Below are 26916 nucleotides of genomic sequence, written 5' to 3'. Positions count from 1 at the left end.
ACAACCAATCCTTTGCTTCTGGCCTCACACCATCAGGGACTTCCTGCTAATCTCACATTTCTAACTATATTCAAGGTCACCAATTCAATTATTCAAGGTTTTACAAGGCTTCGTGTTCTCAAAAGAAACCCAAAAAACTGCATGCTCATCAGCTGAAGTCTTGATATCTTTAACCATGTCTCAGTCACCTGTAGCTTTTAATCTGAAATTCTCACACTGTGCACTGGATATAATCTAGTTTCAGATACATTTAATATTAATCTTTGTACACAACTGTAACAAGCATAAGTTGCCACATATGCACCCCTCATTGAGAAGCAAGTTTGAATTTAGTTTGGAGTCTGACACCAGTATAAATAAAAGTCACCAGCAATAGAATACTGATGGTACACATCCACCAAGTTAAGGGTATTTTTAAATTAAAGATTGTGCCATAATATGGTAAAGTTATAAGAATCAGAATGAAGGTTCAAGGCTGTGCTTTATAAGCGACTGGGTCTTATGAAAACTTTTGCTTAGATATTCATACACTCACTCACTTTAAAGACCCCCTGAGAGGAACTCACAATTATGTTTCACATGTTTAATGATAGTTAAACAACAGACTTTGCTTCAGCCAGTTGAACACGTTTTATTGTTTACTTCCTTCTAGGATCATGTTCCTGACCGTGGAGCTCAGCTGACTCCCTCCTCTTCATGTGCAGACAGAGGGATCTGAAGATAGCATGAACAATGCCAATGCTCGAGTGTGGGGCAAGGAGCCTTTAGGCCCAGCTTCCCTCCCCACTGCTGCCACCCTATAGCAGAACTCTCAAGGGATTTCTGCTGATATCCCAGGCTGGGGCCTTCAGGAGAACACACCTCTATCTGGCTCATATTGGTCCAATACATTAGAAAGGAAGGGCTTTTCTGAGGAGTCATTTGTTGAATCCAAGTATTTTTCCTGAGACAGAAGGAACCCCTGTAGTAGAGGGAAAACAATAAGATTGATAATCATTCCACTCAAGTATCCCTTTCAAATCTGTCTGACACTGGATGAAGGACTGATTTTTACAATAGCAGATCATCACTGTGAGGCAGAGACAGTCCAGTGTTAGGTTAAAAAGTCAGGCCTGAGAAGTATAGCCTCAGCAGACAGAAAAAGACAGTATCACTTATGTTAACTTTCACCTAGAGTTATGGTTTCCCAGTGACAGCTTGTGCCCTTCCATAACATCCAGTTTGGCAAAACTCAAACTTCAGAAAAACAGGACACAGTTAAGTTACATACCCTATATAACCTTAATATTGCCCCCTGGAGCTGGCAGCCACTGGTGAGTTATCCACAATGGTCTGAGACTGCATCCACTGAGAGAGTTGCAGCTGTAGTAAATGGCTTGAGTGGCGGAGGGAGTAGGTGGGGCAGATTGGTGGAGGTGTGTTTGTGAGTTGAGAGAGAAATTAGTTTAAGGAGCATCACAGAACTGTGGCTGTGATGTGAGATGGGTTTGAGCACACCCTATGGGTGCAAGTAAAGAAAAAGAGAGCACGTGAACCTAGCCTAGTTGCCTGAATCATTTTATTGCAAAATTGTGTAGGATGTCATTAGCAAAGCACGGGGGGGGGGGGGGGGGAGGGAGTGGTCTTGATGTGATGAAGCGGGGGGGGGTTCCTTTTTTTTCCCGAATGTTTTACATGGAGTGGGACTCAGTGTCCCTGGGTGCTACTGGTTTAACGAGGTGAGGGGAGAGGGAGTTGTTGTTACAGAGAACCGGAGAGGGAACTTGGGACCCCAGCCAACGGCCTGGAGGATGACAACCCAGCTCAAGAGTCACAGCCGATTCTGGCCAGCGGCAGGACAATGGGCTGTAAAGAGAGGATCCCATGACCTAAGCAGCCAGTTCCAGCCAGAGGGCAGAAGAGAGAAGATGTGGCCTGGGTGACCCAGTTTACGACCCTGTTACCCTGGAGAGAAGACAATGGACAGAGGTGGGGTTTGGGGGAGGTGATATTGGATGCCCAGCTGGGAAACAGGAGGGCTCTGGGCTGGAGAAGGAGAGGAGGCAGAGCCCACCTGGATGCAGGGGAGACTGGGATGTGCTGTGCTGAGGGAGGCCAGGCTTGAGGTCCTGAGAGTTTCTTGTGCTGTGTTCAATGCTCAATAAACCCTCCTGTTTTACGCTGGCTGACAGTCACTCCAGTCTAGGGAACAGGGCTGCATCGTCTGCTTCAGGAGGTGGAGGCCCCATGGGTCCAGAGCAAATGGAATCCATGAGGGGGCCCACAGTGAGAGACAGGTGTGCAAAGGCTCAGAGAGATGCGGCTCCAGGAAGTGGAGGGGCCTAAATCGAGAGTGGACCCCCCCCCCCCGAGAAGGGCTGTCTCACTGAAAGGGGCACCCCCCACAGACCACACGGGGCCAAGAGTGGGCACAATCTGTGAGTCTGAGACACTTGCCATGCAACAGGAATGGTCAGTAATGAGGCAGGATATGACAGCAGTCTGTGGGTTTCATGATGGGTAAGGGAAAGTATAGGTTTAGATCATGGTTTCTCAAACGGGGGTTGCCGCATCTGTAGGGAAAGCCCCTGGTGGGCTGGGTCGGTTTGTTTACCTGCCCTGTCCGCAGGTCCGGCCAATCACGGCTCCCACTGGGGCTGATCACTGCTCCAGGCCAACAGGAGCTGCTGGAAGCAGTGCGGGCCAAGGGACTTACTGCCACCGCTTTCAGCTACTCCCATTGGCCCAGAGCAGCGAGCCACGGCCAGTGGGAGCTGCGATCGGCTGGACCTGTGGATGGTGCAGGCAAATACACCGGACCAGCCCACCAGGGGCTTTCCCTACAGAGGCGCCGACCCCTGTTTGAGAAATCCTGGTTTAGATGGTATCCTATAAGTGCAAAGTGGTATTCTGAATAGGCTAAGTGAGTGTAGGGCAGGTGCAGGTAGGTCCTTTCCTTTACACTGAAAGTCACAGGTGTTGGTAGGAGTTAGTGGTCATTGTGGCAGCTGTAGACAACATGTAGAACAACAGTGGACTACCCACTTCTGGTCCTGTACTCTTCTCCCTGCCCCTTGCCACCCAGCTGTTCCAGTCAGTCCTGTGCCTTCCAGTCCAGTCATCCTCCTCACTGGCCCCCACCATGCTATTCTGACCAAGCTTCCCCACATCCTAGGCACTCCCTAGTGTGTCTATGTGGCACTGTATCCCATTTTCCAACTGTCAAATCAGAATTTTCCCTATGGATGATGAGAGAACCCAAAGGCTGTTTTAAAATGTTAATACAATTTTCTGAAAAGGAGCTGTATCTTGTGCATTCCTTAGCCAATCTGCATTTTTCCCTCACATGCCCAACCCCCTTCATTCTTGGTATGTGCAGCAAACAACACTACACACACATCCTTCTGCAGCATAGGAGGCTCAGAAAGGGGTGAAGTGGCCCATTTATCTCAATACGATGGCATACCTGAATAAAAACACCTTAAGATGATTGCAGCCTGAAACAATAGTTCGAAGATGTATGAATGACTCCATTCATATCAGTCTCATTCCCCCTATCCAGCCAACTTCAAGAGAGCCACAATAAACATGCCTGTTCTCAGCTGCATGCCCAAGGGACGGGGCTTTCCCAGTTCCCCCATACATAGTGGGGAATAGGGAGACAGGCTCTGACCCCCTGGAAGGACAAGGTCCCCCACATCCTAGTTCAGAGAAGGGGGCAGGCAGGGGTATTAAACCCCTAAATATGGGCTGGGGCCCTCCAGATAATGGTGCACACATGGGAGGGGAATATCAGGGTGACAGACGCATATGCTCCTATTTCCCCACAGTCTGTCACTCATCCCCACCCCCTGTTCCCTTTTCCTGATATCCCTACCCCCCCATTTCCCCATCACCTAATCCCTCTACTATGCACCCATCCCCATTTATCTCTCTCCTCACAACCCTAAACCCTTTCTTCGCTTATTTCCACCCACTCTTACACCCCAATCACCTTCCCCTCCCAGCATACACTTGCAGATACAATTTATTTTTTTCAAAAATAGTTTCAGTGCTTTTTGAATATTTACTATACTCAGATTATACTTCCCCAAAATAAAAATTCTTCTTTGACAGAAGCAGATTCAAGCAATACGCTTCCCTTTTGAATTTCTACCCTGGGCTGGGGATTTGAATTCAGTGTGCCTCTGTGGGGTTCAGATTCAATGGCCAGAACATTCCCTTGAAGTCCTGCAAATCTCAGGTGGCTTTCAACACCACTGGGCTCTCTCTCTGTACATGCAGAGGGTAATCCACGTAGGACCTTAGATATGCTTACCAGAACACTCTTTTTCAAAGAATGCTGGAATTTGATTTCTCCCAAAGAGCTGGTGGGTGCTATGCATTTTGTAGGGGTAACCCTTGAGCACCGGAGACACTAGTGCAATGATCTTAGCCATGGATGGATCTCTAATTGCGCATGAAAATGTTGCATGTGTCAACTTTAAGAGCTTTTTTTTTTCTGGGGGCTGTATCTTGGGAACCTCTTGCTCACATTGTCCCAAATTTGGTTCACTGACCAAACCCCACCTCCCCATGAAGTGCACAACATTTCAAGGCAATCCGAGTAACTGTATGGACTTTAAAGCTCAACTTCAAGTGCTCTAAACAGAAAGCTTGTCTTGAACAAATACAATGGAGCTGGTGGCACTCTGCTATAATTAAAGGGAAAATGAAGGGGCGGGGGCACTACAAACCCATCATAGCATAGCGGGCTCAGTGAAGTGCTGAAGTGCCTCGTTCATGTCAACGATATATTCTCTGATAAAAGAACAGCCAATGGAATGAATACAACCTGAAACAATAGTTTGAGATGTATGAACTACTTCATTCATGTAACTGATGGTCCCATCTCTCCATCCCAGTGCTGAAGCGTTTCTGATGTAAACATGCCCATTCTTGGATCCTCACCCAATATCCGCAGTGTGTTCTTCATGTGTGCTCCAAGTATTCCTGTTCTAAACTCTCCATCCAGGGACAGGCCTTCCCCGAAACCTGGTTCACTTGGAGGGAGGGGGAGAGGGAAACCGAGATGGGCTCAGATACCCTTTAGGCGACAAGGCAACCCAGACCCCAGCTTACATGAGGGAGGCAAGGAGAAGGTCTTAGACTCTCACCTTTCACAAAGGGAGGGGGCAGAGATAAGCCGGTACAGGCTGGTATGGTGTGCCGGCAAGAGCCGGTAGGCTGTGCTGGACTGGACCGGCTTCCCCGGGCTGGCGCTTTAAAGGGCCCGGGGCTCCCTGCAGTAGTCTGGAAAGATGGATAGCCACTGTAATAGAGGGTGTTAGCATGCTAGTGATGGGTGATCTAGAAATACCTGAGAGGAAAAATAGCTTCTCTCCTCTAAAAACTCCTAATGCATTTCACTAGCTATTAGCGCTGCAATACATATGAACATGAGATAGTTCAGAGGAATTTTCTTACCTACACTCCAATCACCATGTTTAGCAACAATAGTTGTCTACATTAGGTCAATATTGACATTTTATACTATATGGTTTAAACTTCTAGACACCAAATTGAATTACCAGTTGAAGACAATGAGAATTCCCCAAATAACATTAGTAAAGGCGGTCCCTTCATCCAGCAAGGCCAAATTATCTCACTGTATGGTCCCATTTATGATGGATACCTAGATATCTATTAAGGAATTTCAGAGGCATGAAAATCTAAAAGTCAAACAAAATACCAGTCATCATGGCAGTCATCTCAGCGCTCCAATATTAAGTCGGATGTTTAATAGGAAGCAAATTTATAACAGGAAGAGTCAGCACATTTCTTTGCTCACATGTTTCTATGAGCAGATGCCTTGCAGCAAGATAACAATTTAAAGTCCAACTGTAGATCTTGCTCTGTTTAACACAGGCAGCCTTAAGGATGTACAGAAGAACATATTAATTTTCCTGTTTCCTGTTCTGAAGGACACCATTACAGTACTGGCATTAGCAGGGGATTTGATATTATGCTAATTATATTCTCCCTTTCTAATCAAGTTGTTTCATTAGCTAAATGACTAAGAGAACCACAAATGTTTACATACTCTGATCCTCAAACCCTAACGAATCTAAGTTAAATATTTAACATTTCAGATTTAGATAGAAATAAGCCTTTTCACTTTCCATAAAAATTCACTCCCAGATGGTAAAACAGCAGAACATCACTAATTTGCACTAGCAGTTATGGCTTTTGCAAGTTGGAGAGTGAACAATTCAAAAAAAAAATTACACCTCTACCCCGATATAACACTGTCCTCCGGAGCCAAAAAAAAGATCTTACCGCATTATAGGTGAAACCACGTTATATCGAACTTGCTTTGATCCGCCTGAGCGCACAGCACCACACCCCAGAGCACTGCTTTACTACATTATATCCAAATTTGTGTTATATTGGGTCGCGTTATATCGGGGCAGAGGTGTAAATCACAATGAAATTTAGTTATAACTGATAATACTTTGTATTCATCTCAATAAGTATTCTGTACAGTGTTCTGTAGAAACAATCAAATCAGTAACACAAAACCTTACTACTGCACCCTGATATTAGATCTTTCAGAAGTGAAGCAAGACCACTTGGTAACATACGCAAGTTAATATGTGCATCAGCAAAGTTCTGTCGTCACTGGAAGGCATTTACGGTTAAGCATTTGCACACAGGGAGAATATTCAAGCTTTTCAACTAACATTCAATACAATCTCATTGCTTCCACTGTCAGCCTCACCTGTGGTATTGTGCTGGGTTCTCAAATTATAATCAAGTTCTCAACTCCAACTGTAGTTCTCTAGTAATGTTTGTCCTCATGTCTAATGCTGAAACAGATTAAACAAATTAGGTTTTGACTTTAAGTTTACATGACAGCCAAAACAGATGTCAGCTTAAATTTGTGAAGTGTCTAACCAATATGTGATGCTTAAGTAAACACTGTACTGTTTTTGCAGATCTAGCCTCTCCCACTACTCTAAAAAAAAAATCTGAATATCCAGAAAGCAAGCTTGGGTTACATCTAGATGTGATTCCAGTTAGATTCTAATACAGTTCCCATCACCACAGCATGAGCAACTCACAGAATTCTGAAGTGCTGAAGATATAGTTCTCTCTTCCTTGCAGTGTGCAGAGACTGGCTTTTAAAAAACAAAAAACAAAACTGCAGTGATACCGTGAAAAGCCTAATCAAAAGTAGGATTTATATATTTTTTTCCCCTGAGACAGAGCTTCATGGACATTCCGATATCTTTAGGGACTGCGTTCCAGACTCAGAACCAGTTATCAAGAGAGTTCTCTGCTGCACACCCAAGTCTAACTCTTCAGGGTGACAATTCTATTCTTCCAATGCCAATTTAGAGCTCTGATCCTAACAAAGTCTTACAACACATAGATTAATTCCTTTCTGAGACTACTTCTCCGGGGTGGGGGTGGGAGGAAAGGTGTAGATACTGGGGTGCCTGGGAATTCCCTGTGTTTATCAGGATCTCAGTGACAACATCCAACCCCTAAGAGAGAGACATTTTTAATTTAGTTAGGTGGCCTCTTCAAGAACAAGTATACGTTGCTTTTAAAGAGAGAGATCCTGTGTAATATTTCAGCCTCCCTGAACTGAATTCTTCCAACACTTAAGGGACTTTACTAAGGAGTATTGTCTCTAAGTTCCCAGAAAGCTGTGCAGCCACACAGTAGCCTATTTAGCACCACTCAGATGCTCAAGGAACCCACCCAGGGACTTGCCGCGGCCATGGGAGGGGTGCCCCTCCTCTGTCCCCAACTCTGCTGTGGCACAGTCAGGGAGGGGCAGCCCAGACCGAGGGGTCCCCCAGCCCAGACCTACTGGGGCCAGGGGAGGACTGTCTATTCTGAAGCTCCAATCCCAGAGCTGCCGTGGCAGGGAGAGGCACCTCTTCAACCCAGCCCAGGTGCTTCTGTGGGGAGAGAGAACTGGAGGAGTCCGCTCTTCCTGCCGTAGACCTGAGCATCCTCCTGCACCCCAAACTCCTCATCCCCTGCTCCCCAACCCTCTGCCACAGCCCTGAGCCCCTCATCTCCAGCCCCACCCCAGAGCCCGCACCCCGAGCCAGAGCCCTCACACCCCAACTCTCTGCCCCAACCCTGAGTCCCTCACCCCCAGCCCCACCACAGAGCCCACACACCTCTGCACCCCAACCCTCTGCCCCTGCCCTGAGCCCCCTCCCATATTCCAAACCCTTTGGGCCCACCCCGCCACACATAACCTTCATATTGGTGCACATAACAAAATTCATTCTGCACATGGGTGGGAAAAAATAGAAGGAACACTGCCGGCGACATGTTCATTAGTAATTTCATAAAATTTTTGGATAACATTTTAATTCTAGTCTAAGATGGTAAATTCTTGCTAGCTCACCAAATCTGATGTTCATTATTAAAGGAAGTAAAGTCAACTCTGAAGTGATACCACCTCCTTCCATATATCAAATACTGTGTATGACTCACATTTCAACTGCTGAGAAGACTTTCTGGAGCCTCTGATCAAGTCCTAGATGCACTACTACGTATTACGCATCAACCACGTTAAAGCTAGGAACCTCAAATTCTTTAATTCTCTACATAATGAGGCACACCCAATTGCATTTGATTGTCACTGTCCTGCTGCAAAATGTTGTCTCTTTAAAGCAGTAATCAAACTCAGCTTGCTGGTTCCCACTTCCATATTTCATCTATTAAGCCAGCATCATTTCCACCTGGGGCTCAGAAGATTACACTGCAGTTACAAAAGCAACATCTACAGTATAATTAGCTTCCAGAGTGTTCTTATTTTAAGTAGAGCATTATGAAAATGATTGCTAGGCAGAGCTAGGAAATGAGTTTCCCTGCAGGCATAGCTAGCTGGCAATAAGTCTTCAAAGTACGAACAAACAGAGAAGAACTGTTCACATATAAATTCCTATCGGCTAATTAGTTTTGCTCACTGTACTCAGAGTGACAATGCTGATATGGAAGAGATTTTGTCCCTAAAAACAACGAATTCATATCGAATATATGCAGATAATTGCAACCATTCCTTAGTATATGGACTCATTCAGATTTGTTATATCCTTATGTAAATTCCCAGGCAAGAAAAGAGTGAATTATATTTTAAAATTTCAATTTAATTATCAATTTAAAAGTTACTCCATTAAAATAAACACTTAGGGCTTGTCTACATCAGAAAGTTGCAGCGCTGGTGAGGGAGTTACAGCGCTGCAACTTTGAGAGTGTCCACATCTGCAGGGCATCACCAGCGCTGCAACTCCCTGTTTGCAGCGCTGGCCGTACTCCCGTTTTGTCTCGGGTGTAGAGGATCCAGCGCTGGTGATCCAGCGCTGGTAATGCAATGTAGACACTCACCAGCGCTTTTCTTGACCTCCGTGGAAGGAGGAAGCCTCTGGTAATCAAGCTGGTTTCCTTTCCCGGTTTGCTCTCTCGGTCCCGGAGCCAGCCAGCAAACCGCGGGGAAGGAGACCTGCTTGCTCGGGGTTCCGGGACCGAGAGAGCAAACCGGGAACGCCGCGGTTTGCTCTCTCGGTCCCGGAGCCAGCCAGCAAACCGCGGGGAAGGAGACCTGCTTGCTCGGGGTTCCGGGACCGAGAGAGCAAACCGGGAAAGGAAACCAGCTTCGCCGCGGTTTGCTCTCTCGGTCCCGGAACCCCGAGCAAGCAGGTCTCCTTCCCCGCGGTTTGCTGGCTGGCTCCGGGACCGAGAGAGCAAACCGCGGCGTTCCCGGTTTGCTCTCTCGGTCCCGGAACCCCGAGCAAGCAGGTCTCCTTCCCCGCGGTTTGCTGGCTGGCTCCGGGACCGAGAGAGCAAACCGCGGCGTTCCCGGTTTGCTCTCTCGGTCCCGGAACCCCGAGCAAGCAGGTCTCCTTCCCCGCGGTTTGCTGGCTGGCTCCGGGACCGAGAGAGCAAACCGCGGCGTTCCCGGTTTGCTCTCTCGGTCCCGGAACCCCGAGCAAGCAGGTCTCCTTCCCCGCGGTTTGCTGGCTGGCTCCGGGACCGAGAGAGCAAACCGCGGCGTTCCCGGTTTGCTCTCTCGGTCCCGGAACCCCGAGCAAGCAGGTCTCCTTCCCTGCGGTTTGCTGGCTGGCTCCGGGACCGAGAGAGCAAACCGCGGCGAAGCTGGTTTCCTTTCCCGGTTTGCTCTCTCGGTCCCGGAACCCCCCTTGAAGCCGCCCAACAGCGCTGCAGTGTGGCCACATCTAACACCACTTGCAGCGCTGGTTGCTGTAAGTGTGGCCACTCTGCAGCGCTGGCCCTATACAGCTGTACTAATACAGCTGTAACAACCAGCGCTGCAAAATTTTAGATGTAGACATGGCCTTAGAAATTCATGTGTTTATTACATTGCAGCAACTAAGCAGACTTTCATTGTTTTCAGAGCTCATCTACATGTTTACAGCCTCTCGGGAATGTAAGAGCGTAATACTGTAAAACTGACTATTGATACAGAAATCAAAACTGACTACATGCACCCTCTCTCAAATACAAAGAACATACCAAGAAAACAGATCTTTAGATCTGTTTTAGTAACAAATTCTCATGTGAAATGGGATAAAAGATATGCAATATTTTTTAAGTTGTGTCCATTTAAAGCCACCAGCTAAGGAAGGCTAAATACTGATGAATATAGCACCCCCAACTTCCCCGCCCCCAATCAGTACCCTCAGAGGAATCCCTTAAAATTACCTTTGAGATTGCTTCACTGGTATCTGCAGACAGACACATTAAACTTAAGGCACTTCACATCACTACTAATAGTACGACTGACTGAGAATGTGCCACATTCATAAGAACGGTTGTACCAGGTCAGACCAAAAGGTCCATCTAGCCCAGTATCTGTCTGCTGACAGTGGCCAATGCCAGGTACCCCAGAGGGAGTGAACCTAATAGGTAATGATCAAGTGATCTCTCTCCTGCCATCCATCTCCACCCTCTGACAAACAGAGGCTAGGGACACCATTCCTTACCCATCCTGGCTAATAGCCATTTATGGACTCAACCACCAAGAATTTATCCAGTTCTCTTTTAAATGCTGCAAAGAATCCTGTGGCACCTTATAGACTAACAGACGTTTTGGAGCATGAGCTTTCGTGGGTGAATACCCACTTCCTCAGATGCATGCATCTGAGGAAGTGGGTATTCACCCACGAAAGCTCATGCTCCAAAACGTCTGTTAGTCTATAAGGTGCCACAGGATTCTTTGCTGCTTTTACAGATCCAGACTAACACGGCTACCCTCTGATACTTTTAAACGCTGTTATAGTCCCAGCCTTCACAACCTCCTCAGGCAAGGAGTTCCTTTTATTTGTTTTAAACCTGCTGCCTACTAATTTCATTTGGTGACCCCTAGTTCTTGTATTATGGGAATAAGTAAATAACTTTTCCTTACCCACTTTCTCCACATCACTCATGATTTTATATACCTCTGTCATACCCCCCCTTTAGTCTCCTCTTTTCCACGCTGAAGATTCCTAGCCTCTAATCTTTCCTCACATGGGACCCTCTCCAAACCCCTAATCATTTTAGTTGCCCTTTTCTAGTGACATATCTTTTTTGAGGTGAGGAGACCACATCTGTACACAGTATTCGAGATGTGGGCATACCATGGATTTATATAAGGGCAATAATATTTTCTCAGTCTTATTCTCTATCCTCTTTTTAATGATTCCTAACAGCCTGTTTGCTTTTTTGACTGCCTCTGCACACTGCGTGGACATCTTCAGAGAACTGTCCACGACGACTCCAAGATCTTTTTCCTGACACCTCGTAGCTAAATTAGCCCCCCATCATATTGTACGTATAGTTGGAGTTATTTTTTCCAATGTGCATTACTTTACATTTATCCACATTAATTTCGTTTGCCATTTTGTTGCCCAATCACTTAGTTTTGTGAGATCTTTTTAAAGTTCTTCAAAATCTGCTTTGGTCTTAACTATCTTGAGCAGTTTAGCATCATCTGCAAACTTTGCCACCTCACTTTTTACCCCTTTCTCCAGATCATTTATGAATAAATTGAATAGGATTGGTCCTAGGACTGACCCTTGGGGAACACCACTAGTTACCCCTCTCCGTTTTGAGAATTTACCATTAATTCCTACCCTTTGTTTCCTGTCTTTTAACCAGTTCTCAATCCATGAAAGAACCTTCCCTTTAATCCCATGACAGCTTAATTTATGTAACAGCCTTTGGTGAGGGACCTTGTCAAAGGCTTTCTGGAAATCTAAGTATACTATGTCCCCTGGATCCTCCTTGTCCACATGTTTGTTGACCCCTTCAAAGAACTCTAAGAGATTAGTAAGACATGATTTCCCTTTACAGAAACCATGTTGACTATTGCTCAACAGTTTGTGTTTTTCTATGTGTCTGACAATTTTATTCTTAACTATTGTTTCGACTAAGTCCCGGTACTGACGTTTGACTTACCGGTCTGTAATTGTTGGGATCACCTCTAGAGCCCTTTTTAAATATTGGCGTTACATCAGCTAACTTCCAGTCATTGGGTACTGAAGCCGATTTAAAGGACAGGTTACAAATCTTAGTTAATAGTTCCGCAACTTCACATTTGAGTTCTTTCAGAACTCTTGGGTGAATGCCATCTGGTCCCAGTGATTTGTTAATGTTGAGTCATATTATAGGTGGCATTACCAGCTCCTCCTAGAGTGCAGCTTGCTTGATACTTCCCATTATAAAATGCCTTTTTTTTAATCATCATCATCATCATCAGGGATGTGCCTTTGCTGTTCCTGTGAAAAAAAGTCCAAATTTGGCAGCTATCAGCCTTTGAAAAAATTTCAGTTTGCACGTGGTCAGCAGACTTAAGCATTTGGCAGCTACATTCTCCAAAGATTATCTGTACTGGGAATGCTCCATCCTGCGGCTGAGCCACAATTACCTTACAATCACTGCTTCTGACTGCTGGGAGTCATTGCACCAGGCACAAAAAACTCTTATCTTCCTGCTGACGCCCAGACGGGGTGGAGGACGACACAACATGACTAATACAGAGGGAACAAGAGCTGCACTGGAGAAGGGGGCACATGCAAAGACAAAATCAGAACGGAGAAGAGAGAAGACTATGCCTGGCAGGGGCTGTGCACAGAGACAGACTGGGAGGAAACAAGGTGCTGCAAGGGTGGAGGGGGAAATGATTGGAACTGGCAGAAAGATGGTACTAGAAACCAGTGTAAAGAGGCTGGGGGAGAGATGTTAAATGAGAAGCCCAGGACAGGAGAGACACACAGAGACTTGAGAGTAGGGGGGTGCTGACAGACAGATTCATATGTTCCACGGCCAGAAGGGACCACTGTGATCATCTAGTATGGAACAAGGGCAGAAGGGTATCAGGATTAGGGAGGGAGATAATGCACAAGAAACAGTGAGTACTAGAGACACCCCTCTCCAGAGCCCAGAATGGAATCCAAGATTCCAGTTTCAACATTTCTTTGGTCAGCAAATATCTGTGAAACTAACTGCTATACGGGTCTCATCCTCATCTGATGGCTGGTCATCTGCCTTTATGTGAAACAACTACAGCCTTCAGTTACTCTGTTACCCAAGTGGTTGTGCTATGGATTCAAAGGTTCCAACACATCCAATGAAAAACATGGGTGTCAATGATTCCACACAAAACATTCCATTATGGCTAAAAAACACACACTAGAGAATTACATACAAAAGCCTACATTAATAGAATGTTAACACTATAAACTCAAGTCCTCAAGTTGTGAAATGCCAGAATTAACACTGCCTGTGCAAACCTAATTCAACTCCCCCTGTGTACACGCATTATTATGTCGTCCTAATTACATGACTGTTTTTGCCATAAGATCTTTGCCTCATTCAGTGCACAGAAAGTACCACGCTCTAGGAATGTATCAGGATTATGTATCAAAAGAGGCTGTTGGTCAACTCCTGCCTCATTTATGGCTAAAGCTTAAATGTGTTTAGTGCACGAGGCAAAGGACTGCATGAAGAGAAAGGATGTTTTCATGGTTAAAGCAGCTGAATGTTGCAAGGGGGATTAGGAGTGCATCACTGTCACAGCCATGGAGCTCTTATGTGATGCTAGGCAAGTTGCTTAAATCAAACTTTACATGGGTGGTCACTACTTGTGCATCTCATTTTCTGGGTGCCCAGCTCTAGACCATGGGGTCTAATCTGCAGAAGTATTAAGCACTGTACAGTAGCATCTGAAGTCAAATGGAGACGTGCTCTGAACATAGAAAGTGTTATATAATGCTACATACTCTGAAAAACGAAGCCCTCAGCCTCTCAATTTGATCACCCAAACTTAAAACCAAAGTTGTCCACTAATTTCTCAGTGCATCAGTTCTCCAGCTGCAGAATGCAACTAATACATCTCAACTTACAGGCAAGTTTTGAAAACAAGTTAGTGTTTGTGAAGCACACAGCTACTAACATTACAATCAACATAAAAAAAGCCAACATGGAAATACTCTTATAATGTGCACTAAATAAGGCATTGGGCCAGACTCTGAAAGACTATGATAAAACAAGTTGCTCAATAGCTGCTCCTCAAATAAGCACTATCCTTCCTATGTACTGAATGAGGGAAGAGGTCCTGGGGGGGGGGGGGGGGGGGGGGGGAAATAGTATGCGATCATATAGTTACAGAGAATCATAACACATACACACAAGAAGGGCAAAACAAACTTGCATAGACAGCCTTAACTTTGGCATGGCCTAACTTGACTTCACAACCTTAAGTAATATTGAAAATTATTCTGCTTCTGCAAAAAATAGTAAAACCGTAAGAATGACCATACTAGGTCAGACCAATGGTCCATCTAGCACAGTATCCTGTCTTTTGACTGTGACCGGCACCAGATGCTTCAGGAGGGAGTGAAAAAAAAAACAAAGAGCAATTTATTGAGTGATCCATACTGTCGTCCAGTCCCAGCTTCTAGCAGTCACAAGTTTAGGAGCATATAGAGAAGCAACCACATTAACCATTGATGGACCTATCCTCTATCAACATATCAAAGGCCTTGTCTACATTACAGAGTTTTGTCAAGAAAAGTGATGTTGACATTCAAAAAGCACTGTAATAAAAATCAGTACTGCATGCTCACTTACGCTGTCAGCAAAGCCCATCCACACTTGGGGCACTAGCATCGACAGTATGAGCAGTGCACTGTGAGCACCTATCCCACAGCCCAGTTCGACACCTTCTGTCGTTATATGTCATGGGAAAGTGGAGTGGATTGCAGTGCATCTTGGGACTGGGCTCAATGTCCTGTGATGCATTGCTTTCTGTCCCAGCATTCCACAGGCTTACAGCTTTCTTTCATGGCATTTTTCAACAGCCCTTCTTTGCTGTGCAACCAGGCATTTTTGTGAGAAAGAGCATAGGAGAGCAGTGCAGGATCCATTCTGATAACTGTCATGAAGACATTGAGGATGGCAGCGCAGTTAATCGCAATGTTCTTAACTGAAGCTGACTCCCAATTGCCTGACATGCTGTGTAATATGGATAGGAGCAACTTTAGACTGCTTTTGGCATTCACAGAATAGCGGCAGAGGGTCACTTTTGGGCTTGGGAAACAAACACTAAATGATGGGATCGTATCATCAAACAGGTGTGGGATGACAATCAGTGGCTATAGAACTTTGTGATGTGAAAAGCCACCTTCCTGGAACTGTGCACGGAGCTCACCCCAGCACTGAAGTGCAAGAACATCAGAATGAGACTGCCCTATTGTTAGAGAAGCCAACTTCCGCACAGTGCCACACGCGACTCCAGACTGCTACCAGTTGTTCACAAATGAATTTGGAGTTGAGAAGCTGACCATTGGGGATGCATTAATGTAAATGTGCAGGGCAATAAATTGCATCCTGTTACAAAGGTCCATGACTCTGGGAAATGTGTGTGAAATAGTGGATGGCTTTGCAAAAATGGGTCTCCTTAACTGTGGAGGGGCTACAGATGGCGCACACATTACAATTTTGGCACCAGGCCATCTTGCAATGGAGTACATCAATAGGGAGATACTTCTCCATGGTGTTGCAGGCGCTTGTGGATCACCCTGGGCGTTTCACTGACAACTAGCAGGTCTTCGGTATAGCATGAGTGACTGTTTGCCTCTCACACTTAATGATATGCCTGCCTCAGCTCCGTTATCTTCACTCTGCACTGCACAGAGTGTCCCAATAATAGCTCTTTGCACAAAAGTCTTGAGAAATGACATCCCAATTCCTATGGCTCAAGTGCAGCTGTGACTCCTCTCCCCACATACTGATCAGATCCAACAGCTACGCAGTGGTGCAAGCTGGAGAGCATCTGCTGCAATAACCTGCCATGATCACCTGGGAACATGTGATCAGACCTGTCCACATTGCGCAAACAGAAAACAGAATTTCAAAAATTCCCAAGGCTTCTAAGGTGGAGGGGCGGATGGTTGTTTACCTGGCTGTAGGGCAGTGGAGTTCAAACTGTTGACCACAGCAGTCACAATGGGCATGGTGGGACACCTCCTGGAGGCCAATTAAAGCAATAAAATCCAATGCAGTGCCTACTCTAGCACTTTGTCAACAAAAATTTTGCACAAAAAGCCATGTCTACCATCAGGTTAGTTTTATTTGTTGACAAAACTTTGTAGCATAGACAAGGCCTAGTTCTTTATTGAACCCAGGTATACTTTTAGCTTTCACAATATCCCAATGGCAATGAGTTCTACAATTTACTGTGCACTGTGTGAAGTACTTCCTTATGTTTGTTGAAACCCGCTGCCTATTAATTTCATTAGGTGACCCCTGGTTCTTGTGTTACGTGGAGGAGTAAACGACACTCCTGTATTCATTTTCTTCACACAACTCATGATTTTATAGACCTCTTTGTACCCCCCGCACCCCCTCATCTCTTTTCCAAGCTGAACAATCCCAGGCTCTCTTCTCTTTCAAATGGAAGCTATTTTCATTTTTGTTACCTTTCTCTGTACTTTTTCCAGTTCAAATATACACCTCTACCCCGATATCACGCAGTCCTCGGGAGCAAAAAACAATATCTTACTGCGTTATATCAAACTTGTTTGATCCTACAGAGTGCACAGCCCTGCCCAGAGTGCTGCTTTACCACGTCATATCCGAATTCATGTTACATCAGGTCGTGTTATATCAGAGTAGAGGTGTATCTTTTTTGAGATGGGGCAACCCAACTGCATGCAGTATTCAAGGTGTGGGGGGAAAATGGATTTTTACAGTGGCAGTTTATTTTCTGTCCCATCTATTCCTTTCCTAATGGTTCCTAACACTGTTAGCTTTTTTGACTGTCCTTGCAAACTGAGAAGATGTTTTCAGAGAACTATCCTTGATGACTCCAAGATCTTTTTCTAGAGTGATAACAGCTAATTTAGTCATATTTTGTAAGTATAGGTGGGATTATTTTCCCAGAGTGCATTACTTTGCATTTAACAATCAATTTCATCTGCCATTTTGTTACCTGGTCACCCAGTTTTGTTAGAGCACTTTGTCACTCAGTCAGTCAGTTTTGGACTTAACTATCTTAAGACATTTTGTATCATCTGCAAACTTTGCCCTGCACTGTTTACCCCCTTTTCCAAATCATTTATGAGTACCTTGAACAGCACTGGTCCCAGTACTTCTCTCCAATGTGAAGAATGACCATTTATTCCAATGCTGTTTTCTGTCTTTTAACCAGTTACTGATCCATGAGAAGACCTTCCCTTTTATCCCCAACCCCCTACTTTGCTAAAGAGCCTTTGATAAGGTCACTTATCAAAGGCTTTCTGAATGTTCAAGTACAATATATCCTTCAAGAATTAGTTAAGTGTTTTAAGTAGTGTTTGTTTCCTTCAACAAATACAAAATGATATTTTAAAATAATTTTACTACAAAGGCAACGTTAGAGCATGTACTGCCTCCACACCATAGTCTCCTAAATTTTTTCAGCTCACAAAAAAAGCAATACAAAATTAGGTTCAAAAGGAGATGCACTGCATGCATCAAGAGGGAAACAAAACATGGAATATCACTTCAAATACAGCAAATCCCCAGAGATTAAAAGCTTCGCAGACACCTACTACCCAAAGGCTATGAAAACATAAGCCCCACATCTCCAGTGAGGTTAAGCAGCGCAGCACCACCTCTGCCAACCAAAAAGCAGCTGGGAAGGACAATGGAATTTCCACCAAGGTCCTGATCCTAGACCTTTGCTCATAAGTTATTTTATATCTACTTCTGGTTAAGTCATCAGTTTTGAAGATCTATCCCTCTACCCAGTAGGAGGAAAAAGCCTCTGCATGCTGCCCCATCCATTGGAGCATGTAGGGGCCGAAGCAGGATCATCCTTTGGCTTCTGGGAGCCACGTGGAACAGCCTCTGACCCTGGGCCCTGGCTGGAGTGCCAGAGTGGGGCCATGCTGTGGCTTTCGGAAGCCGTGTGGTGCGTCCCCCAACCCTGCATCCTGGCTTGAGTGGGGCCATGCCATGGCTTCAGGGAGCAGTGTGGTGAGTCCCCCAACCCTGCTCTGCGGCTGGAGCACCAGAGCAGGGCAAGCCCCAGATCCTGCTCCCCAGCAGGAGCTCGCAGGCCATAGTTTGCCCACCCCTGTGCTACGCAGAATCACAACAGTGAATGTATCAGACACCTACTAACCAGAGGCTTATAATGAAGATGAAACTCCTGAGCAGGAAGAGGGGTAGCACCCTAGTAAGAATCTTAGCATCCGCTATGTGGTGTGAGGGTGCAGACTGCTTTCTAGAAGGATGCTGCCTCTCAATAATGATTCCCTTCCATCCACTTTTAGCTAATAAGTTACCACAGGGGGGAACAGAATACTCACCTCACTAGATAACTGGAAAATAAACATCAGGAAGAGGATCATTCAAGAGCTGGATGATGCAGCCTAATCTATAGGATAATGTGCACCATAAAAATGTACTGTTAAAAAGAGCCCTCTCTTCCAATCATCTCAAAGTACTTAAAAGTTAATTACAGCCCTAAGACACAGTAACCCCTAATTAACAGATCAGTAACCCCTAACTGACAAGGGGAAACTGACACATAGATTAAATTACTCTGCTATAGTCCAAATGTGTCAGTGATAGGAACAGAACCAAGATTGGAACAGAACCAAGATTAACAGTCTGCAAGTTTTGAGCTTTTATCAGTAAATGATCAATATCATCACAGATTCACGGATTCCAAAGTCCACTGTGATCAGCTAGTTCAGGGGTGGGCAAACTTTTTGGCCCAACAGCCACATCTGGGTATTGAAATTGTATGGCAGGCCATGAATGCTCACGAAATTGGTGGCTGGGGTGCGAGAGGGGATGAGGGATCCGAATGGGGGTGCGGGCTCTGGGTTGGGGCCAGAAATGAGGAATTGAGGGTGCAGGAGGGGGCTCTGGGGTGGGGATGGGACAGGTGGTTGGGGTGATGGCTCTAGGGTGGGGCTGGGGATGAGGGGCTAGGGTGCACGAGGCTGCTCTGGGCTCAGACTGAGGGGTTTGGAGGGTGGAAGGTGGATCAGGGTTGTGGCAAGGGGTTGCGGTGAAGGCAGGGGGTCAGGGATGCAGGCTCCCAGTGGCGCCTACCTCAAGTGGCTCCCAGAAGCAGCAGCACGTTCCCCCTCTGGCTTCATGAGGCACGGCCAGGCAGCTCTGTGTGCTGCCCTGTCCACAGGCGCTGCCCCTTCAGCTCCCATTGGTCACGGTTCCCGGGCAATGGGAGCTGCAGGGGCGGCGCTTGGGACAGGGGCAGCGTGCAGAACCCCATGGCTGCCCCTAGGAGAAGGAGCCAGAGGGGAGACATGCCACTGCTTCTGCGAGCCGTGCTGCGTGGGGCAAGCCCCGAATCTCACTTCCCAGCGGGAGCTCGAGGGCCGGATTAAAACGTCTGGAGGGCTGGATGTGGCCCCCAGGCCATAGTTTGCCCACTCCGATCTACTTTGACCTACTGTATAACACAGGCCACAGAATGCTCGCAAAATAATTCCTAGAATATTCCTAAAATAACTCATAGAACAATATCCAATCTTGATTTTAAAATTGCCAGTGAGAGAATCCACCACACACCTTGATAAATTGGAACACTGGTTACTTACTCTCTCATAAATGTCTGCTTTATTTCCAGTCTGGATTTGTCTGGCTTCAACTTCCAGCCACAGAATTAGGGGTTATACCTTTCTCTGATAGACTGAAGAGACCCTTACTTAATATTTGTTCCCCATGGAGGTACTTACAGAATGTAACCAAGTCACCCCTTCACCTTCTTTTTATTAAGGTAAAGAGACTGAACTCCTTGAGTCTGTCACTGTAAAGCAGATTTTATAATCCTTTAATCATTCTCATGGCTCTTCTCCGAACCCTCTCCCATTTATCAACATCCTTTCTGAATTGTGGACACCAAAGAGAACCCTTCTATTCCTACTCGAAATTCCCGTTTATGCACTCAAGAACTGCATTAGCTAAAGCACTGCACTGGGAACTCATGTTTAGTTGATTATCCACCATGACTTCTTTCAGAGTCACTGCTTCACAGGATAGATTACATAATATTGAAACTGTGCTGAATGCTCTAAACGAATCCTACAACTGCTGTTTGCATCTTATGTCTAAAAGAAAGAGGTTTTACATCGCAAACTAAGCAACTAGGGGGAGGGATAGCTCAGTGGCTGGAGCAATGGCCAGCTAAACCCAGGGTTGAGAGCTCAATTCTTGAGGGGGCCCATTTACAGAATCTGGGGAAGGAACCCCCCCCCCCAAAAAAAAACAAAAACCTATCAGGGACAATACTTGGTCCTGCTAGTGAAGGCAGAGGATGGGACTCGATACCTTTCAAGGTCCCTTTGAGTTCTAGGAGATAAAATATAATATAATTTAGGGAGAGAGACATATTTATTTAACTGTCCAGTCTGCTAGTCACTTCCTCCCTAGAAAGCAAAACAATAGCTTGTAATAAATATGCAATACTTTCAAAGCACACATATGGCCTCTATTAAAGCCAATGAATTACTAAATTAACAGTATGAAAACATGATGGTTTTAATTTGTAATATACATCCAAAAATCCCAGTTTCACTATGCTGAAAGTTGTTTGTTGACAAGGATAGTGATGTTTCAAGATCTCCATGCTCAACAGGAACAGCGAGTTTCAGAAACTTTTTTTAAAACAAAAAACAGGAATGTTCTTTGTTTCTCCCCTTTTGTACTTTTCACCCCACAAATCATGGCCTGTTTGATTTTTTCCAACTATTACACTTCTTTAGGCAGGGACCTCCTCACCCTGAATGTCTGTGAAGAGATACACATTCTACTAGCAACATGGAAAATAAATCAATGACATTTTAAACAAATCAGTTCTCCACTGTAAAGTCATCTATTACAATATAAACACCACAAACCAGAATCCCAATTCTCAGATTACTTACAACACAAATTTACAATCTGAAGAGACTGTTTTGGTCTAAAAAAATTATTCAAAAGTCCTATATGATGGTCTTAAGATGTTAGTTACCGTACTGTCCCCTTGCCTCAAGAAAGTGTCCTTATGATTCTCTCTAGGTTTTGATAAAAGACCTATCAGGATAGTATTTAAGAATGTCACAACAACCTTTTGAGATGAAGGAAGTATCTGCATTTAAATAAGATAAAAGAAGTAAATAGTGACACCAAATCTCACACAGGAAATCTATGGCAGAACCAGTAATTGAACCAAGATCTCCTTCCAACTCAGTGTATTTATTACAAAACCACTCTCTTCTTTTCTATTACTGCAAACTCATACTTTGTGTTCTTTTTGCCCAATGTTTTACTCTACCTGAAAATGGAAGATCAGATTAAGCAAATTAGATGTTAATTAAATTACACAGTAGAAACTTAATTATAATACTGAAGCAACTCCACAAAAATAAGCATGAAGTGGGTTTGTTTGAAAACTTAAACCTGAAACTATGGATCAGGCACTCAAGGAAAAAACTCGTTATGACGGTGCATTTATTTTTTCACCCACGTGAGAGAACATGGCCAGAATCCGCGTTCTGAGAGTAGTATCAGTAAGGAGGCGGTGAGTTGTATGAATGCGCACATCTGGTGACAGAGTTTAGAGGAGGAGCCGGTAACCTCAAGGTTAGACGTCTGACTGATAGCGGGTGGGGCGGGAAGCAGTGGAGAAGTTGGCGACGCAGATTCACGTCTGGGAGGAGGAGATGCGGATTTAGGCTTTGCTGTGAGCAGTTCAGGCGGTGGCGGCTTTCACAGCATCTCCTTCTCACCAGGAAGGGTTTTGCAGCGTGTACAGCAGGGAAACGCCAAGTGACTCACAGCACTTTAAACCCACCTCAGGAAAACTCTCGCCAGAGCTGCGGGAGAGAAGCCCACGCGCCTGGACGACCCCGCCACTTCCCTCGGGCCCCAGGTGCGAGAAGGGCGGGTAACTTTGCAGCCCTCACCCCCGGTCCGGTAACTGCCCCCACCCGCGACAAAGCAGCCCCCGTTACTCACCCTGCAGGGGTCGGTACGGGTCGCTCCTCCTCCGGGCTTTCGCTGTCAGTCTCCCCCCCGGAACCGCAGCTAGAGCCGCCGCTGCTGCTGCTACTGTCGTCGGTGGCGTCCGAGTCACAAGCCCCCTGGGCGGCCCGGAGCCGGGCGGTGGCGCTGGCCGCCAGCTGCCGCAGGTCAGGCCCCAGGACGCGAGGGAGGCCGGCGGGAGCCGCGCGCCCCATGTACCGCACCAGCCCGGCCAGCTGCTGCCGAACGTGCCGCTCCACCTGCTGAGCCTGCAGCGCCCGCAGCCTCCGGCACAGGCTGCGCGCCCGGCCCCACAGCGCTGCCTGGCGGCCCCTCACCGCTGCCTCCTTCTCAGGGGGCACCTCGGGCAGCGCTGGGGCCATGGCCGCCGCCATGCGGGGACCGAACGGGGCCGAGAGCGACGCGTCACGGAGGGCCTGGGCTCTCCATAGGAACCGCAGGTTCTGGCGGGCTCCTCTTTCCCGACGGCCGAGCCCGGACAATACAGCGCCCAGGAGCGCCGCCTCTCAGCGCGCCCAGTCCGGCCCGCGCGCGCACATACCACGCCCTCGCCCCACGCAGGCAAACCTCTCCCGACCCCTCCCCCGCCGGCCCAGCACATGCGCACACTAACCCCATCGTCTACCGGCCTCGCACTCTCCAGTCTACGCAAGCGCACTCTGAGACCCCGTCCCCGCCCTTTTCAGCGTAAGTGCGCGTGCACAGGGCTGTCGCAGTCAACAACTCCGGTCGCTCGCGGGGGGGGGGGTCACCTCCTTTCCGTTCTGATTGGTCCTTCTGCTACTATCACCGCCCCTCTCTGATACACTCTCCTTCACTGGGGAAATTCTATCCAATCAGAGTAGACAACTCCTTCTACAACGGCCCGACAGAGAAATGGACAGCTCCCTGTACCAATTACAACTATTGCCCCACCCCTCATAGGTACAGCCGAAGCGAGATAAAGCTGGACGGGGAAAGGCGGGGCTGAGACTGCCCTCCAGTGGTATCACTAACAGTTACTGGTTTCCTCAGTGGACGGGCTACACAGCCAACCTAGTTCCTCACTTGTGCAAGGAAGTCAGCCAGGCCCTGGGGATTCAGCTTTGTTCCATGCCCTGAGTGCAAGCAGAGGAGCAAAGAGGAAGCAGCACGATTCCAGTGCTTTAAGGCAGAGATGGCAAGGGGTCAGACCAGCTAAATACATACATACAGACCTGTGACTAAGGGAATGTACTTTAAGCACTCTCTTACCCAAGCTGTTGCTCTCACATCTTTATAGAGCCCCCCCCATACACACATTAAGCACTTCATAATTGTATACAAGCAAAGCAGTTAGCTTTGTGCTTCAGAGACCCTAACGGTTTTTCTTCCTTCTCTATTTACAAGCAGACATAAGAGGAGGATATTGGTGTTACAGTACCACACATTTCTCTCCGTGCTTCAAACACAAGCCCAACCTGAATCATCAACAAACACAAGCCCAACCTGAATCATCAACTGACTTTATCCAGACAACAAACCAAACACCCAGTTTCAGCAACTACCTAGGAATACTCTTCCCGACTTGCCACCTAGGCAACTCAGGGGAGTGCACTATTTTCAGTTTCACTGTTGTCAACTCTCCCAATTTCTTTGCAACTCAGGTGAATTTGGCCAGAGCCACAATCATTCTAAAAAGCTCCAGCCCTCTCACATATTTTACTTCTGTATTGGGGAGACCCGCTTAGATGGCAGCTTTCCCCATTGCTCTGCTTCTGGAGGAAGAGAAGCCAATTGGAACTGCTGCAAGAAACAGAAAGCGCTCCCACCCTCCAGGCACAGACAATTCTCACAGGAGGAAAACTAAGGCCATGTCTACATCTAAAATTTTGCAGCGCTGGTTGTTACAGCTGTATTAGTACAGCTGTATAGGGCCAGCGCTGCAGAGTGGCCACACTTACAGCAACCAGCGCTGCAAGTGGTGTTAGATGTGGCCACACTGCAGCGCTGTTGGGCGGCTTCAAGGGGGGGTTCGGGGAACGCGAGAGCAAACCGGGAAAGGAGACCAGCTTCGCCGCGGTTTGCTCTCGCGTTCCCCGAACCACCCTGCAAACCGCAGGGAAGGAGACCTGCTTGCTCGGGGTTCGGGGAACGCGAGAGCAAACCGGGAAAGGAGACCAGCTTCGCCGCGGTTTGCTCTCGCGTTCCCCGAACCACCCTGCAAACCGCAGGGAAGGAGACCTGCTTGCTCGGGGTTCGGGGAACGCGAGAGCAAACCGGGAAAGGAGACCAGCTTCGCCGCGGTTTGCTCTCACGTTCCCGAACCCCCCTGCAAACCGCAGGGAAGGAGACCTGCTTGCTCGGGGTTCGGGGAACGCGAGAGCAAACCGGGAAAGGAGACCAGCTTCGCCGCGGTTTGCTCTCGCGTTCCCCGAACCCCCCTGGAAACCGCAGGGAAGGAGACCTGCTTGCTCGGGGTTCGGGGAACGCGAGAGCAAACCGGGAAAGGAGACCAGCTTCGCCGCGGTTTGCTCTCGCGTTCCCGAACCCCCCTGCAAACCGCAGGGAAGGAGACTTGCTTGCTCGGGGTTCGGGGAACGCGAGAGCAAACCGGGAAAGGAGACCAGCTTCGCCGCGGTTTGCTCTCGCGTTCCCCGAACCCCTCTACAAACCGCAGGGAAGGAGACCTGCTTGCTCGGGGAACGCGAGAGCAAACCACGGCGAAGCTGGTCTCCTTTCCCGGTTTGCTCTCGCGTTCCCCGAACCACCCTGCAAACCGCAGGGAACGAGACCTGCTTGCTCGGGGTTCCGGGAACGCGAGAGCGAGCCGGGGAAGGAGACCAGCTTGATTAACAGAGGCTTCCTCCTTCCACAGAGGTCAAGAAAAGCGCTGGTAAGTGTTTACATTGGATCACCAGCGCTGGATCCTCTACACCCGAGACAAAACGGGAGTACGGCCAGCGCTGCAAACAGGGAGTTGCAGCGCTGGTGATGCCCTGCAGATGTGTACACCTTCAAAGTTGCAGCGCTGTAACTCCCTCACCAGCGCTGCAACTTTCTGATGTAGACAAGCCCTAAGAACAGTTAGAGCCCAACAGCTAAGGCTGCACCCTCCTTCCCTTCAATGGGTAACAGCAGCTTTTCTCTGTTCCTCCCCTTTCCCTTCCTGCAACACTAGAGCTAGGAATGGTGAGTGAGAGGCAGAGAGCCCCTGGAGCTGCTCCCACCTCCAGCCTGGAAGGGGAAGAAGGGGATCCTGCAGCAGACCTCTGTACTGCTGTCTCCTCTACCCCCTCCCGTCCAAAAACACAAGCCAGTAATCTGGGACAGGGATGAAGAGCCACAGGAAACTGCAAGAGATTCAGAGGGTGAGGCTGGGAGGGGGGCAGAACTGATGGTGGAGGTTGGGAGAAGGGGACAGAACTAATAGAGGACTTGGGAAGACTGGCAAATGTGGGGGTGAGAGCTCCTGCAATGGAGATCAAAAAAATCACTTAAATATGTTTGGGAGAAATGGCAACACTAATTGTCACAAATACACTGGGGATGGGCAGTGTGAGTTCAAAAATCAAGACAATCAAAATCAATTTTTAAATTATTAATTTTGCTGCTAATCTCATGATTTTTTTTTAAACTGGGGTTACCAATATTCAGTTTATATAAAGGCAGTGGACAGTGATCACAGTAGAAAGATCAACATCCTGAAAGGCAGGTGTATGTTTGAAAGGGTTGTAGGAGACTGGTTTACTCTCAGAAACAGTGCCTTTAAAAGGTCTTTTAATTGTATACGTTTGATCTGGAACACTGAGCACTCAGAGATTTGACAAACCCCACAGCAAACATGAAACTTAAAGCCATAAACACTGAGGCAATATAACAAAAGCTTTTCATTCATAGATCTCAAAGACATATTACCAAGCTAGTCAAAGATCATCCTCATTTTACCATGGGGAAGCAGCTTGTCCAAGGTGAATCAGTAAGTCAACATAGCAGCAGAGCTGCGAGTAAAATTCAAGTTTGTGTCTCAGACATGTGCCCTTTGCATGAGACCACACACTTAGTTAAACAAATAAACAGTGTTAATGCTGAACAGTTAGGAGACTAAGTTAGTTCAATAAGAGTATTAATTAGAAGCAGTACAAGTAAATTAAGAAGAAAAATTTAGTCTATCAAGAAAATCAGAATAGCTATCATTTAGAAACTAACAGTCTAAAAGTCTCCCCTGCCCAAAAAAAAAAAAGAGTCACAAGAGCACCAAAGAACACTTGCTTTTGGAAGCAAACTGTGATAAAGGAGAAGCAAGTTTTCCACATGTGGTCATCAGAAGCTTTTAAATTTATTTTGGGAAGGGACTACAACAATTTTATTTGACTGAACTTCTACTGTAAACTGGAATTAAACTATTTTACATTTTATTGGTTT

The 26916-nt window shown here is 46.7% G+C and overlaps 1 protein-coding gene across 9 annotated transcripts in view; it reads right to left on the bottom strand.

Annotated features, from left to right (window-relative positions):
* LOC115645308 (KAT8 regulatory NSL complex subunit 1-like) overlaps window positions 1-26916 on the bottom strand; it is a 137177-nt gene that overhangs the window by 103914 nt on the left and 6347 nt on the right. For 2 of the 9 annotated variants that reach the window (XM_030549758.1, XM_030549762.1), the window contains exon 3: window positions 6740-6827. The exons of 2 other annotated variants lie outside the window; for them this stretch is intronic. Coding sequence is in view for 2 of the 7 variants with exons in the window: in XM_030549756.1 (XP_030405616.1) it covers window positions 22507-22907 (401 nt within the window). In the remaining 5 variants the exon portion in view is untranslated. Of the gene's footprint in view, window positions 1-4929; window positions 5014-5135; window positions 5244-6739; window positions 6828-12447; window positions 12476-22506; window positions 23072-26916 lie in introns of those variants that run through there. 5 more of the 9 variants (XM_030549763.1, XM_030549764.1, XM_030549761.1 and 2 more) reach the window with 5 other exon arrangements.

This window comes from Gopherus evgoodei, chromosome 2 (genome assembly GCF_007399415.2).
Source record: "Gopherus evgoodei ecotype Sinaloan lineage chromosome 2, rGopEvg1_v1.p, whole genome shotgun sequence".
Classification (NCBI taxonomy): Eukaryota; Metazoa; Chordata; order Testudines; family Testudinidae; genus Gopherus; species Gopherus evgoodei.
The sequence above is the reverse complement of the archived record's forward strand: the minus strand, read 5'-3'. Positions and strand labels throughout refer to the sequence as shown.